This window comes from Cavenderia fasciculata (assembly GCF_000203815.1).
Source record: "Cavenderia fasciculata unplaced genomic scaffold Scf_Dfasci-G-b-285a01.f1-5, whole genome shotgun sequence".
Lineage (NCBI taxonomy): Eukaryota > Evosea > Eumycetozoa > Acytosteliales > Cavenderiaceae > Cavenderia > Cavenderia fasciculata.
Window position 1 is genome coordinate 58,597 of NW_004457708.1, and position 15,350 is coordinate 73,946.

General features: G+C 33.9%; 7 protein-coding genes across 7 annotated transcripts; 4 read left to right on the plus strand and 3 right to left on the minus strand.

The window, feature by feature from the left end:
- Window positions 1–61: 61 nt before the first annotated feature.
- DFA_03699 (uncharacterized protein) lies at window positions 62–2,884 on the minus strand (the record flags this gene model as incomplete). The annotated part of the gene is made up of 3 exons (XM_004356980.1): window positions 62–2,446; window positions 2,521–2,720; window positions 2,806–2,884. The coding sequence occupies 3 exons, from the start codon at window positions 2,882–2,884 to the stop codon at window positions 62–64; spliced, it is 2,664 nt and encodes an 887-aa protein (XP_004357035.1).
- Window positions 2,885–5,191: 2,307 nt separating this feature from the next.
- On the minus strand, window positions 5,192–5,866 carry rab2B (Rab GTPase; the record flags this gene model as incomplete). The annotated part of the gene is made up of 2 exons (XM_004356981.1): window positions 5,192–5,548; window positions 5,621–5,866. The coding sequence occupies 2 exons, from the start codon at window positions 5,864–5,866 to the stop codon at window positions 5,192–5,194; spliced, it is 603 nt and encodes a 200-aa protein (XP_004357036.1).
- A 778-nt stretch (window positions 5,867–6,644) lies between these two features.
- DFA_03701 (uncharacterized protein) lies at window positions 6,645–7,437 on the minus strand (the record flags this gene model as incomplete). Its single annotated transcript, XM_004356982.1, has 2 exons — window positions 6,645–6,900; window positions 7,409–7,437. The coding sequence occupies 2 exons, from the start codon at window positions 7,435–7,437 to the stop codon at window positions 6,645–6,647; spliced, it is 285 nt and encodes a 94-aa protein (XP_004357037.1).
- Window positions 7,438–7,581: 144 nt separating this feature from the next.
- On the plus strand, window positions 7,582–9,919 carry DFA_03702 (uncharacterized protein; the record flags this gene model as incomplete). The annotated part of the gene is made up of 4 exons (XM_004356983.1): window positions 7,582–7,626; window positions 7,693–8,307; window positions 8,384–8,619; window positions 9,589–9,919. The coding sequence occupies 4 exons, from the start codon at window positions 7,582–7,584 to the stop codon at window positions 9,917–9,919; spliced, it is 1,227 nt and encodes a 408-aa protein (XP_004357038.1).
- Window positions 9,920–10,022: 103 nt separating this feature from the next.
- DFA_03703 (RING zinc finger-containing protein) lies at window positions 10,023–11,471 on the plus strand (the record flags this gene model as incomplete). Its single annotated transcript, XM_004356984.1, has 2 exons — window positions 10,023–10,936; window positions 11,003–11,471. 2 exons carry the CDS (start codon window positions 10,023–10,025, stop codon window positions 11,469–11,471), a joined length of 1,383 nt encoding a protein of 460 aa, XP_004357039.1.
- A 121-nt stretch (window positions 11,472–11,592) lies between these two features.
- Window positions 11,593–12,944, plus strand: DFA_03704 (uncharacterized protein; the record flags this gene model as incomplete). The annotated part of the gene is made up of 3 exons (XM_004356985.1): window positions 11,593–11,624; window positions 12,256–12,317; window positions 12,760–12,944. The coding sequence occupies 3 exons, from the start codon at window positions 11,593–11,595 to the stop codon at window positions 12,942–12,944; spliced, it is 279 nt and encodes a 92-aa protein (XP_004357040.1).
- Window positions 12,945–13,856: 912 nt separating this feature from the next.
- gpaA (G-protein subunit alpha 1) lies at window positions 13,857–15,203 on the plus strand (the record flags this gene model as incomplete). The annotated part of the gene is made up of 4 exons (XM_004356986.1): window positions 13,857–14,003; window positions 14,097–14,258; window positions 14,353–14,510; window positions 14,600–15,203. The coding sequence occupies 4 exons, from the start codon at window positions 13,857–13,859 to the stop codon at window positions 15,201–15,203; spliced, it is 1,071 nt and encodes a 356-aa protein (XP_004357041.1).
- Between the last annotated feature and the right edge of the window lie 147 nt (window positions 15,204–15,350).

Sequence of the window (15,350 nt, forward strand, 5' to 3'; positions counted from 1 at the left end):
GATGGGTTATATAAAGGGGATTTGGTTTGGTTGTCACGTATTATTAATATTTGTCTATTATTTAAACTTTTGATTTAATCCAATTACCAGCAAAATATAAACATGGAACAATGATTAAAATGGCAGTAAAAATGGTGGTAAATGAAAATGATGAGGAGGAGGAAGGGGATAGACCGTCACTATACAAGTCTGGATTATTATGTTGACTTTTGATTTTGAGTGCTTCGATGGCCAATTCACCTTGAAGACCGGATAATAGACTTTGGGTTTTTTGCAAGAGCATGGCTGCAGTTTCCATTTGTCGTTGGAGACTATCGATTCTTTCTCCACCCAAATTGGTTGGTGTAATGACTATACGGTCTTGGTGATCAATGCCGCCATCTGGTCTCATGATAGCATTCAATTTTGAATCCAACAAGACAATCGAGTCTGAGAACTTGTAAATCTCGCGATTGAGACGACTTGATGTAGCAGAGCTAGACCATACAGACCATATCAAACAAAAGAATATAATGCCAATGACGGCTGCAACGCCATAGACTAGTTGTTTCTCGGTTGACTTTAGGTTGTCCCAAAGTGTCTTTAACGAGATGGATGATGTCGATACCATGCCGCCAGACTGGTTGGCACCGTCGACCATCGATGTAGCTCCACCGCTTGCTGGTGAGGGGTGGTCTTTGGAGACTGTAATGACACCTCCCGAGGTGATGGATACTTGTTGGTGAGGAGCTGGGCTGGGGATAGATGCCGATGTGACAGACTGTGGGATGGTGCCTGGTGAGGGGAGGACGGGTGTCGAGGCGGCAGCCGCTACAGCAGCGACTTGTGGAGCAGCCGACGGTTTTTGTAGAGTCGACTTTAACTTGTTAAATGCATAGGCTTCGATTTGGTTACGCACCATTGTGATCCAGAGCATGAAAAACTCTTTGTTGCCTTGTGATGCCGACTTTTGGATCATCGAGTTGATACCCCACAACGTCTTTGTAAACTTGATCTTGCCCGACAACTTGATAACACATGCTGATGCGTCGTCGTGAGCAGTATGTACTTGCATAAGATTCTCGACCGAGAATGAGTCACCGTATGGAACATCCTTTGAACACGATGAACTTTGGAAGACCAATTCGTCCTTGTTTCGAAGACGACAACGTTGGACTTGGCTGACGCGAGTACTCTTTGGTCCAATCTTGAATGCAATGGCTGTTCTAAAATCCATGTTTCTCTCGATACAACAAGAACCTGTCTTCCACTCGCTGACAGTCTGCTCGGTGTATCCGTGTGTAGTGTTGACCTGTCCCCAAAAGTCACTCTTTACAATGACCGCATAAAACTCTTCAACAGTGATTGGGAAACGTTCATTCATCCACGGTTGTTCATCAAAATCTGATAATGAAATATGATCGCACTTTTCACGTAATGGAACTTGTGCAAATGAAATGCCAACAGCTGCAGTTGCCACCGATACTGGTGATGGCGATGAAACTGGTAATACTATTGCCTCTTTTTGTTGTACATTACTGTTGGTCGTTGCAGTTGGTTTGAATGAAGATAAGTTACCATTACTATCTGTTCTATTTGGTGCTTGTGTAGTAGTAGTAGCATTATTTCTTCTTGTAGTTACTGGTGTTGTATTGGTACTATTTGAAGAAGTAGAAGATGATGAAGAAGATGTCGTTTGTTGTTGTGGTTGTTGTGGTAGTGGTTTGACAGGAGTATTATTGTTACTGGCACTAATACCTCCACTTCCACTCAATTCACGTGCCTCTGATAAATTAATTGACCCTTCTCTTTCTTGTTTTTTTGTTGGTGTTACTGGTACAGTTTTAAATACACTATTATTACCACCAATATTGTTGGTGTTATTGGTGTTATTATTTTGATTATTATTATTATTATTATCTTTGATTTCTTTTGGTTCTTCTACAATTGTTTCTGATTTTTGTTGTTGTTGTTCGTTGTTTTCTTGTTGTGTTTGTTGTTGTTGTTGTTGTTGTGATGATTCTTCGGTATTAATATTATTATTATTATTATTTTGATTGTTATTATTATTATCTACATTATCGGTTTGTTTAGTTTCATTAATTTTTGAATTTAACATTTTAGTTGATGGACTTTGTGAAAGGGGAGGACTGATATTGTTGGGAGGAGTCGATATACGACGACTATTTCCATTTCCCTCTTCACCAACAATGGATGGTGGTGGTTCGTCAGATGAAGAGGTAGAAGATGATCGCGATGAACTATACGATGCACCAATATCATCGCCATTGTAGAGATCCTGAACAATCAAGTCCTCACCAGACGACTTTAAAGGGAGTTGTTGTAATTTTTCTTGTTCTGCCAACATGTCTTCGAATATCTTTGTCTTTGTTCCTCCACCAGCGTTTAAAATGGTAGTCAATGTAGCAAATGCTAAATCACGAGACAAAAATGCTGAAAAGAAAAACTATACAGTAAAAAAGAGAGAGTAAGAAGATTGGTTTGATTCATATTTTGATTCATAATTTGATTGATACTAACCCTTTGATCTTTTGAAGTTAAAATTTCAATTGCATTTGGGAATAAATAAACGGAATTCTTTTTCAAGATGGATGTAATGTCTTTGATTGGAATGATGATTTGAGTGCTACCAAGTTTTGGTGCATATGAAACATGATATTGAGAAATATATAATCTCCCAATTGATACTGATCCACCTTCATTATATGAACAACTATATTCTAATTGAAAAGAAAAAGAAAAGAAAGAGAGAGAGTTAATACCAACTATATAAATATTGATAGAGAGAGATAGATATTCATTTACCTTCAATTAACTTTTCATCTAATGGTAGAGATTGAAAGAGTTGATGAAATGAACTTTCATCCTTGATGGCAACTGTCATTATTTTGTTTAGAATGTTTTGAGAGGTGGCTCCAATAGCCGCTGCTGCTGCTCCTGCTGTACTGTGAAAACCACTGCTACTACTGCTGCTTGTTGTCTTTTCGTTGCTGTTGTTGCTGTCCTCGGCGGCAGATGCTTTTTTCAGCAGAAAGCTACTCTGTGATGATGGTGGGGTGTGTTGATAAATTCTTTAATCTATTTCGTGTACAAGTAGAAGTGTAATATACTATCTTCTACTTAATTGTAAAAAAAGGAAGGAAAGAAAGAAAGGAAGGAGGTGAGTGAGTAAATATAAAAGGGGATGATGAAGATGACAATGATTTGAATCTAATCTAATCTAATCTTAATCCAATCTTATAATAAATATAATATAATATATATCTGAATATTGTATAATAAATAAAATGTAAATGAAGAATGTCTTTGTCTTATTTGCAGAGGGGGTTGGTTGAAATTTGGAGGTGAATAAAATTGGATAAAATTTCTCTTCTTTTTGCTAACTTTGTTGTTGTTCTGTTGTTGAGTTGACTTTCTCTTCTTCTTTCGATGCTGAGTCAAAAACAAATAATAAAATCCACAAAGTGCAATTGCTGTGCTGGATATTGGGGGGTTTGTCACGTCACTATCAGAGAGTTTGCTTTTCTTTTCTTTTTACTCTGAAGTAATTATTATTATGTAATTATTAAATCTATCTTTTAAATTATTATAATTTGGTGGACAATAATCTATCTATCTATCTATCTATCTTTGTTTGTTTGTTCCAAGATTGACAATATTTATATAAATATATATATATAAATTGTAAAATAATGATAATAATAATAATATTATTATTATTTTTCTAAACGAAGACGATGGTGTGGAGGATGATGAAGGAGGTGTTTGTTGTTTTGAATGAATTCAAACTACAAACTAAAACAATATAATATAATATACTATACCTATTCTATCTATATATCCGACTAGTCTATTCCTTTTCCTTCCTTGTTACTTTCTGTCTCTGTCTGTCTATCTGTGATAATATGGTATGTACGAGTTTGTTGTGTTGTTGTTGTTGTTATTCGTGAATCGTGCTTGTAAACAGACACAAACAAAAAAATACAAATAATTAAAATGTAATTACTAAAGTGTGTAGTGTTTCTGTTCTACCTCTGACTTGGGGATGGATGACTGGAAGATGAATGAATGAATGGATTATGTTGTTGAGTTTTAACCACAATTGTTGGTGGTGTTATATTGAGAGTGATATATATAAATAGTGTTAATTTGGTGGTGGGGGTGCAATGTAAAAAAGAGAGAGAGATAGAGATAAGTTTCCAATTTCTTTTTCCTTGTTTCTCTTTTCTTTTCTTTGTGTTTCTCTCTTTAAGTTAATTAATTATATGTGATATGTAGAAGATATTGAATAAAATTTAAAGAAACGAATGAATGTGATTCACTTAGTGGTTATAGCTGTTGGTTGAGAGTCAAAGTGTTTGATTCGATTACTGGTCTAGAGGTCAGAGTCAGAGAGAGTAGAGAACAATTAACGCAATGGGTAATAATTATGCATTCATCAGTTAGAGAGTTGTTCTGAACACGTCGTATAAAAGTCATTGTATAGAGATGGGGCTGGACGTCTTTGTCATTGTTAATGCCATGAGTTGGATGTTGGTTGATGATGCGAAATTAGGATCATGTAAATGCCATTTGTCGTTTTCGACTTTTTCCAAAAAAAGAAGGAGACTCTGAGAATCCTCCACCCTAATTTTCGACCTACAGTCCGTCATTTCATCATGTCTCTCAAGATTGATGCAAAGATTAATATACATCAATTCCATCTCTGAGATTTATAAATTAAATTAAAACCTCAATGTAAGAATAAAATTATATAATTTTATTCTATTTTACACTTTTGTTTTTTGTTTTATATATATACAAGATATATTAAATTTATTACTTTTGTTGTTGTTGTTGTTGTTTTTAAAAACAGGATGTGAGAGGAAGGAAGAAATGGTAATGTTGGTTTAATTATTATTATATGACAACAGTTGGAGTTGATAATTGTTTGATTATAAAGAAAAAAATGTTGGACGTTGTTGTTGTTATTACTATTATTATTATTATTATTTTACTTGCTTGGTTGTTTTGAACTATTATTACTTTTTTTTTTGGAAATTGATTGATTGATTGATTGATTGATTGTGAAAAATGATGATATTGTTTTTTGGTTGATTGAAAAAAAAGGGTATGATTATATTATATTATCTATCTAATCTAAACTATAGTTTGTAAAGGATGGGATGGATGGATGGATGGGATGGTTGATTTATTCCGCATTATCTTGTGGATTATTTTTAGTTCTTTCAAAAATGATCTTTGCAGTTTGTTCAAAGGCTTCGTCGACATTGGATCCAGTCTTTGCAGATGTTTCGAAAAATAAAAGACCATGTTCATTGGCAAATGAGCTGGCTTCGGCATATGAGACTTGTCGACTGGCTTCAAGATCGCATTTGTTGCCAACGAGTACAATGGTGACATCGGTCGAACTGTATTTTCTGCAATCGGTCAACCAATTGGCCAAACCCTCAAATGTCTCTCTTCTAGTGATATCGTATACAATCAAAGCTCCAACTGCTCCTCTATAATATGCTCTAGTAATACTTCTAAACTTTTCTTGTCCTGCCTAAAAAAACATGAATCAAATAAATCAATTAGTATACTATTCTTTGTATTTGTTGTTTGCTTGCTTGCTTACAGTATCCCAAATTTGTAATTTAACTTGATTATTATCTATATTGATAGAACGTGAACCAAATTCTACACCAATTGTAAAGTCAGAGTTGGGAGAGAATCGCTTATCAACAAATTGAAGCAACAAGTTACTCTTTCCAACAGCAGAATCTCCAACCATAATGTATTTAAACAAATGAGAGTAGGGATTTGCCTTTCTATCAGAGAATGTTGGTTCCTCTGTATTTTTTCCGTAACAATTGCAAGCCATTCTTAAATGTTTTTAAATGTGTTATATAATGTATTGTATGTATGTATGTTACTGTGTATATTTCCTTTTTGATGTATTTTTAGTCTTGTAGTCTATAAATATCTAACTAAGCTAAATTCTATAAATAATATAATAAATTAGTTATCAAACACTTTCATTATCATTATCATTATAGTTATTATTATTATTATTTGTTGTTGTGTAAATGATTGAATAAAAGGAGTGAGTGGGGATGAGAAGGAAGTGATTATAAAAGATCGACAATTGATTGATTAATTAACAAGATATCTCATTATTATTATTATTATTATTATTATATACCTGTTGTTGTTGTTGTAGTTGTCGGTCGTCGTTAATTAATAATTATTAATATTAACTTTGTTGTTGTTGTTGTTGATTTGACTGACTGATTGATTGATGAAATTGTATTGTAGTAGCAGTACTAACAGAAGTGTAGTAGAGTCTATAGGTAGTAGTAGTTGAAATTATTATTATTATTATTTATTGTATTTATTAACAACAACAACAACAACAACAATCTATTCCTTTTTGTCGAGTGAGGTGTGAATAAAACAAGGTATTGAATCCTACAGTAGTAGGAGAAGAAGGGGGTGATAATATTGGTTGTATTTTTTTTTGTTTATTGATCTTTCGTCTGCTGCTGCTGCTGACAAAAATAAAATGAGGATTCAACCAACAATGATTTAATTATACCTGTATCTATCTATATCTATCTATCTATCTATCTATCTTTTCTATGTCTAATTATTATTCTGATTCAGTGTGGTTGTTGTTGTGAACAAGACAGAGAGAGAGTGATGAGAGAGGAAGCAGATATTGAAGGGTCTGTTTTTGAGTCGATATCTTTTGCATCAGCAATTGCGCCTGGTTGTCTGCTCATTCCCCGACAACTTTTTTTTAGTGAACAAGAAAGCCATGCATGTTTGTTGTTGAGTAGTAGTAGTGCTGAGATAACCGATATATTTATAGTTTGTGTAAAAGAGAGGAGAGATAAATAAATAAATAAATAAACACTTACAATGAAATTTCAGTCTTTGAGTTGTGATGATGTGATTAGTATTATTACGCGTTTGGAGTTTATAAATATCTGTGTGTATGTGTTGTTGTTTCAAGTGGAATGCAATGATGATGGTTGTTGTTGTCTTTTGTGAAACTTCAAAACCAAACCCCAAAAACAAAAAAAAAAAAAGATTTTTTTGTTCTCTCTCTTCCATTTCCTTGAACCACCTGACAAGATTGACTACTCAACTCACATTCTTATGGTCGGCACATTAAATGAAAAGAGTACCGAGTATTATTCATTCATTCATTTATTCATTCATCTCTTCATCAAGACTACTACCACTTTATGTTCACAGATCAAACATAAAGCTTGAACTATGTGTTCTCTGTCTCTATCATTGAATTTATTTATTAGTCTATTCGATCGCGGTCGATCGATTGAGATTGCGAGGTTCATTGAATCATAAATAATAATTAAAAAATATATATATATATATTAACTCTTATATGTATATATACACATTTATACAAAAATCGATGATAGTCATCTTCGAAACAAAATGAGGACAACCAAATTAAATTAAATTAAATTCTTCTAAATCTGTCTGTCACACTTTCAGCTGGCTTGCAGTTTTATTCTTCTTCATAACCAAGCTTTCTATAGAAATTGGATAGAGATAGTGATATAGATAATGTCATTTGATGAAATTATTCAAGCAATCGATCGACTAGTAGTTGTATGTTGTGTTATATATATAGCTCTATGACAACCTATAAACTAACACTAATTATGTTTATTTAAGGATTTAAAAGAATATAAAGAAACTGATGATATAGATAAAGATAAAGATAAAGATATAGACAATATACCTACTATTAATGATAATGATATTAATAATAATGAAATAGATGATAAAAAGAATGATGATATGGCAATGCCTGATAAATGTGTTTCATCAGAGACAACAACAAATGATGATATAGAACCTCCTTCTCCTTCTTCTCATCGTCCTCCTCCTCCTACTATTCAATCTTCATTGGAAACAATAACACTTAGGAATACACAAACTGTAATAGAAATTAAAAAGGTTAAAAAGATTAAAGAATATGAATGGCTTGGATCATTGGAAAAAGTGGTAGAGTTGGTCAATTATCTATCATCACCTCGATTGGAATTTGTATGGTATAGGGATGCTATACTTTGTGCGACCGATCAAGCAAAATTGATAGAAGAAATGTGGAAACTTACCTTTCTCTTGGAACCATACGTATCAAAGTCCTATCTAGTTTTTGGTGGCGTTCATGAACTTGTATCAAAACTATTGCGATTGGTCAATACATTTCAAGAGGAAAAATCAATGTTTATAAATTCAATGGCAACTCATTGGAAATTATTATATCGTTTAGGTGCTACTGTTGTAAGTTAAATTAAAAAAACAAATAATAATCATCATCATATGATGAGATTAATATTTAACATTTCTTTTTTTATAGAAAAGATTAAATGAAGTATTATTAATAGAATTATCGACGATAGCATTGGAAGGAATTGAAATTGCAAATGAACATAGAACGATGGGATTAAATAATGTAGATGAATTGATTAGAAGAGTGAATAGTGGAGAGAAATATGAATTGTTGGCTTTGGAGGGATTGTATGCGGTGATTTCGTCGTATACCGATGACACTGCGCTCATACCAAATGAAAAGGTGGTCGAGGTGGCCAAACAGTTTGAAATTGATACATTCTTGGTGAGGATGATCAAGCATATGGACACGCCCGTGACGGGACTGTTGCATGAGGATGCAATCAAGTCGGCGGCGTCGACGTTGCTGTCGGTCATTATATACCTGCGCAAAAAGCATGGGTTGGACTGGCTGCTCGATGGCATGGTCGACGTGTTTATGGCGCAGGCGCGGACACTCGATGTGTCGGTGCTGATGGACACGCTGTTTATGCTGTGCATGGTACTCGAGAAAAAGGAAAACAGGGATCACATTTTACAGAGTGGTGTCGTCGACTTGATCATACAGATAGCGAGTCGGCCAATGACCGACGTGGCCGGCAAACCCCGGTCGTACACCGAGTACCTCACGGGCATCATCCGGTTCGTCTCGGACAAGCCGTTCCCGCCATGGGCACAGCTGTCGCCGTTGATGCCGTGCTTGGCACACATGATATCCGAGTTGGACGGCGTCGAGGAGCTGTTTGATGTGTGTCGCAGTCTGTCGAACATGACGCAGCACCACGGGTTTGACATTGTGCAGTTCCACCAGCTGGGGTTTTTGCCGCACCTCCTCCGGTTGCTCGGCCACTCGTCGATACGCGTCAGCAGGCCCGCGCTGGCGACAATCGGCAACATCATCAGCAACGACGACACGATTGCGCAGACTGTCTTTTGCGAAGAGCTGTTTGCGCGACTCAAAGAATTCACAAAGTGTTCGGGCAAGAACCCGATCCTCAAAGAGACGCTCTGGATCATCTCCAACATTATCGCAGACAGTCGCCACCAAATACAAATGTGTATCGACAATGGACTGCTCCTTACATCATTTGAACGATTCCTCCAGACTACACCAGCCGACCAAAAAGAAAAAGAAAAGGAAAAAGAAAAAGAAAGAGAAAAAAGGATAAGGGATAAAGGTGGTAATGTGATTTCAAAAAAACATCTACATCCCAATCGATTCGAATACTCTAGACTCAAACGTAAACATGGTGAAGAGATGATGTGGATCATTCACAATGTCTTTACGACTGCCTCCCCCGAACAGATAGATTATTGTGTCAGTCACGGTTGTCTCGATGTTTTTGTATCCATATCCTTGCTCATCATGTCAGACTCTAAAGCACGTCATCGATGGGTTGGCGTTCTCCATCTCATCATGAGTACACGACAAAGTAAAGCTCACTTGATTGAATTGGGTGTAATGCAAGTCGTCTATGATCTATTAAAAATCACAGGAGATTCTGAAGAATTTGATACTCTTCGTACAGTTGAAGGTGATTTTCTAGAATTATTAAATATTTAAAAAAATAGAAAAGAAATTAAATAAAATAAAAGAGTAGAAGACAATTCATCAAATGTAAATAAAAAAGGTCAAGCGAAATTCATTCATTCATTATTTTTCTTTAATGTCAAATACAGATAATAATAATGAAAGTAATAATAATAATAATAAGATAGAATCCTCTTTTAATACTAGTACAACGAGTACAACTACAACTACTTCAAATAATAATGAATTGACAAGTTTAACGGCAACAGTTGCATCACCAACAACTTCAATACCATTATTGGATGGAGTTGAAGAGGAAGAAGAAGATAAATGTTCAATATGTCTTGGTGTAGTTGATGATATCACATTCTTGGACATTTGTTTTCATCATTTCTGTTATCATTGTATCTTGCAATGGTCTGATCTATCTCTCAAATGTCCTCTATGTAAAAGTCAATTTCTATCTTTAATTTATAAAGTTAAATCAAACAAAGATTATAAAAGACATATATTAAATAATGAAAATAATAATAATAATAATAATAATAATAATAATAATGAAAGTAATAATCAAAATCAAAATAGAAATTCAAGAAACAATTATATAAATGAAAGAAGGAATCAAAGACAACAACGAGAACAACAACAACAACGAGAGTTATCTTCGAAAGTTTATTATTTACCAACAATTACAAGATCAAATGATGATGAATATGAATATAGAAGAAGTGTTTATGCAAATGATTGTATGGCAGTTCCAATGGTACCTCCATTCAAATTGTATCTTAGTCCATCGATGATTGATGGATCGATTCAATATTGGAAAAAGAGATTGACACCTTGGATCAAACGTGAATTACAGAGTATTCTGCAAACAGACAATGTCGAAGTACTCGAGGAATTGGTGTTTTCATTGCTCAGACGATACGATATCAAGAGCACTGAACTCAAATCTACCCTATCAAGATTCCTATTTACAAAAACTGACCTCTTTATTCATGAACTATTATGTTATGCTTCATCCAATTTAAATATTCAAACTTATGACAAGTATGTAAACAATCAATCAACTTTAACAACAACAATGACAAATAACCAACCAATTATATCTATTAGAAAAGTAAAATATTTAAATAATAATATTCAAAGAAATCAAAATAATGATGATAGTGATGACGACGATGATAATAATGACGATCGTTATCATCATATTCAATCTACTTCAACAAAAAGAAAACAATTTGAACCAAAAGATGTTATTGTTATTGAAGATGATGATAATGAACCATTAACCAATATTATAAAACAATCGATTAATAATCATGGTCGGCATGTTCCATCCATTATAACAGATATTATCAATGACTCTAAAAGAGAGGAAATGGAACAACAACAACATAAAAAGATAAGGTTGCATCTATCAAATATTAGCGAGGAGCCGAATTGGGATTTGATTGGACATGACAATGATTCCTTACAAGACAAGATCTATCAATTACAACGTTCCATTTATAAATTAAAAGAATTGGTTATGGAAACGAATAATATTAATAATAATAATAATAAAAAACCACAAATTGATTGATTGATTAAACTATGTTAACCACTGTGTTATAATTATCATGATACGCGGCAGCGAGCGGATACGGGTTTCGTAAGACAATGAATGATGATTAATGTTTGAAACTGTCGGTTTGGATAATAATATGGTTGGGTTCCGTGTCATCGGCAATATGGAGTGAGAAAAGCTTACTCGCAAAGTTGCTCTCGCCCGTGCCATGGTAGTGGGCGACTTCCAAAGGATGTGTGTTGGTGAGTTGACCAGCCCAGCCCGGACAGTGCATTGGGATGAATTCCTTTCAACGGACTCAAAAACATTAAAATTAATATCTTGTTTTTTAAAATCACGATTAACGGTTGCCCACACACTCTTTTTTTTTTTTCTATTCCTACCATTAATCGGTAATTGCTATCTTTAAACAACTAATTAGAGAGAGAAAAGGAATAAGAAAGAATAAGCAGTATTCGTATTAGTAGTAGTCTCGTAGTAATAATAATAATAGTTTTTTAAAAAAGGTAAACAATCAGAAAGATATTTTTGTTTTATTGTTGTGTTAGTTATTTTATAGTATTCCATAGATCAACCCAACAGATCACCAATCTACCCTTCCCCCCACCATAACTCTGAAATGCACAGACCAATACAATCCACAAAAATATCTATTTTAATTGTTTTTTTTTTTTATAACCTCCTCCTTCCTTTTGATATTTTTTTTGTCTTTCTTTGATCAACAACAAAAAGAACAAAGAAGAGATTTGTGTTGGACTGTTCCTTCAAATCATCCATCAACCTTTTTATTTATTTTAAGAAAGAAAGAGAGAGAAAGAGACAAAAGAACCAACCATATTATACTATATTTTTTTTGTAAATGTAAGTGAGGTTACAACTATATTCCATCTCACAAACTCTGGGAGCAATCAGCAATAGTGGTGATGGAATGGAACGCGGACAGACTATATACAAGTGATGACATCACATCATATGTGTTCCACATTCCATAGATAGGGATGATCCGTGGAACCAATTCATTATTATTTATTTCCTAAATACCCAGAACCAACCAACCGACCAACAACAAAAGGTTAAGAAGAAAAGTTGTGTGGATGGCATTGGGGATCACCTCTAGCTACCTTGATAAAATTAGCAACTCTTTTTTAAAAAACACGACATTCTCTTCCTCTTTTTCAAAGCTTGAAAAAAATCAACTGAAAAAGAATCCCTCCACACTCACTGCCTCTCAACATCCATCAAACAAAACCAAACCCATAGACCATCACCATTATAAAAACAAAAACAATTAAAAATATTTTAGTCGTAGGAGCAACAAAGGTTTATAGTTATATAGTTGGCTGTGGTTTAAACATACAAACAAATCAACACAATAATAATAGTAATAGTAAAAGTAAGAATATACAGTTAATCAAATCAACATTTCATTGTAAATATCCATCAACAAGAAAGAAAGAAAGAGATCATCAATCAGCTGATAGAGAATAGATAGATAGATTTGTGTTTAGATTGAATTTGATCAATAGGGTGGTTAAAACACAACAATCCAAAGCACACTTTCAATTAAAATGAACATCATCCACCACACACACAAAACAGACACAGATAGATACTGTATCTGTAACCCCTCACCCACCCACCAATTATTATTATTATCCTTTCCTTATTCCTACTCACGCACGCGATCAACAAACAAACATCAGTATCTATCTACTTGTACAACAACAAGCCAAGCAAAGCAAAGCGATAGAGAGAGAATGATTCAACTTTATTTGGAAAGTAACGATGGTTGGACGATATTTCAATCCCTCAACAACAAACAAACCAACATCAGTGTTTTTAAAGATAGCTAGTGTAGTAGTGTTTTATTTTATTTTATTTTATTTATATTATTTTGTTATTGTTATTGTTATTGTTCCGTCTGTGGGTATACACCATTGATAGGTGATTTTATTCATCATCCAATAATAATCAATCATCATTGTATGAATAATTTTATTAACTAAAAACCGACCATTCCATCCATCCCCATCTATTTTTTTTTATTTTAAAAAAACTCAGATATTTTTAAAACTAAGCAACAACCTACAACAAACAAACATACAGACAGACAGACAGGTGCAATTTCCTAACTATAACTTACAAGACAGATAGACAGGCATACAGATAAGATTGATTGTTGTCGATTTATAATATAATACATATATATACCATACAGTTAGTAATATACAAAACAAAAGTAATATCAACCACTCCTACTACTACAGGTGTTTGTTTATACCATCATACCCCTACAATACAAGACAAAGACAAAGATAAGAGAAAGACAAGTTCACACATACTTATTAATAAGTTTATTTATTAATATTAGTAGTAATAATACATTAAAACACAGACAAGATGGGTAATATTTGTGGAAAGCCAGAATTGGGATCTGCCGAAGAGATCAAGGCAAATCAAACCATTAATTCAATGTTAAAGCATGCACGTGCAAGATTAGAAGGTGAAATCAAGTTACTTTTATTAGGTGCTGGTGAATCTGGAAAGGTTTGTATCAGAAGCAATAGATAGATATATATCTCTGTTTCATTCCCTCCTCTAACATAGATATCCCTATCTCAATATATATATATAATTTAGAGTACAATTGCAAAACAAATGAAAATTTTGCATTTGAATGGTTTTACCGATGAAGAAAGAGCATCATACAAGACTATCATCTATAATAATACAGTTGGATCAATGAGAGTATTGGTCAATGCTGCCGAAGAATTAAAGATTGGTATTAGTGAACAAAATAAGGTAAATTTTTAGGTTAAACAACCAAACAAACTATCAACAAAATTTTAAAAAGAGAGAGAGTATTATATACTAAACCATTCAATTATTATTATAGGAAGCAGCAGCTAGAATTGCAAATGATTTGGGTGAACATTTCAATGGTGTTTTGACACCAGAATTGGCAAGAGATATCAAGGCATTATGGTCAGATCCAGGTATTCAAACTGCTTTTACTAGATCTTCAGAATTCCAATTAAATGATTCAGCTGCTTAGTATGTGTAGAAAAATATGAAAAATTTAGAGATGTACATTTTGGATACTTATACTTTTTTCTTTTTCTTTCTTTTTTAATTTCCCTTAGTTATTTCGATGCAATTGAAAGAATTTCAAAACCAGATTATTTACCAACTGAACCAGATGTATTGAGATCACGTACAAAGACAACAGGTATTATCGAGACAGAGTTTGAAGTACAAGGAACCAACTTTAGAATGGTCGATGTTGGTGGACAACGTAGTGAACGTAAAAAGTGGATGCATTGCTTCCAAGAGGTTACGGCAGTCATTTTCTGCGTTGCTCTCTCTGAATACGATCTCAAGCTCTACGAAGACGACACTACCAACCGTATGCAAGAGTCGCTCAAGCTGTTCAAGGAGATTTGCAACACCAAGTGGTTCTCCAACACTGCCATGATTCTTTTCCTCAACAAGCGTGATCTTTTCGCCGACAAGATCACCAAGTCTCCACTCACTGCCTGCTTCCCAGCATACAATGGTCCAACCACCTACGAGGCTTGCTCTGATTATATTAAACACCAATTTTTAAGTCAAAATGAGAATCCAAAGAAACTCATTTATCCTCATCTCACCTGTGCCACCGATACCTCTAATATTAATCATGTCTTTAACTCTGTTAAAGATATTGTTTTAAATATTACTTTAGATGAAGCTGGTATGGCTATCTAAAAAAAACAAATTGAAAAATTAAAAAAACAACAAACAAACAACATACACAAATACGACGACGTCAAAAGAGAGAAAAGAAAATAGGACCAAGAGAAACTATATCCCAAACAACAAAAACCTTCCTTCTTCTTCTTCTTTTTCTTTCCA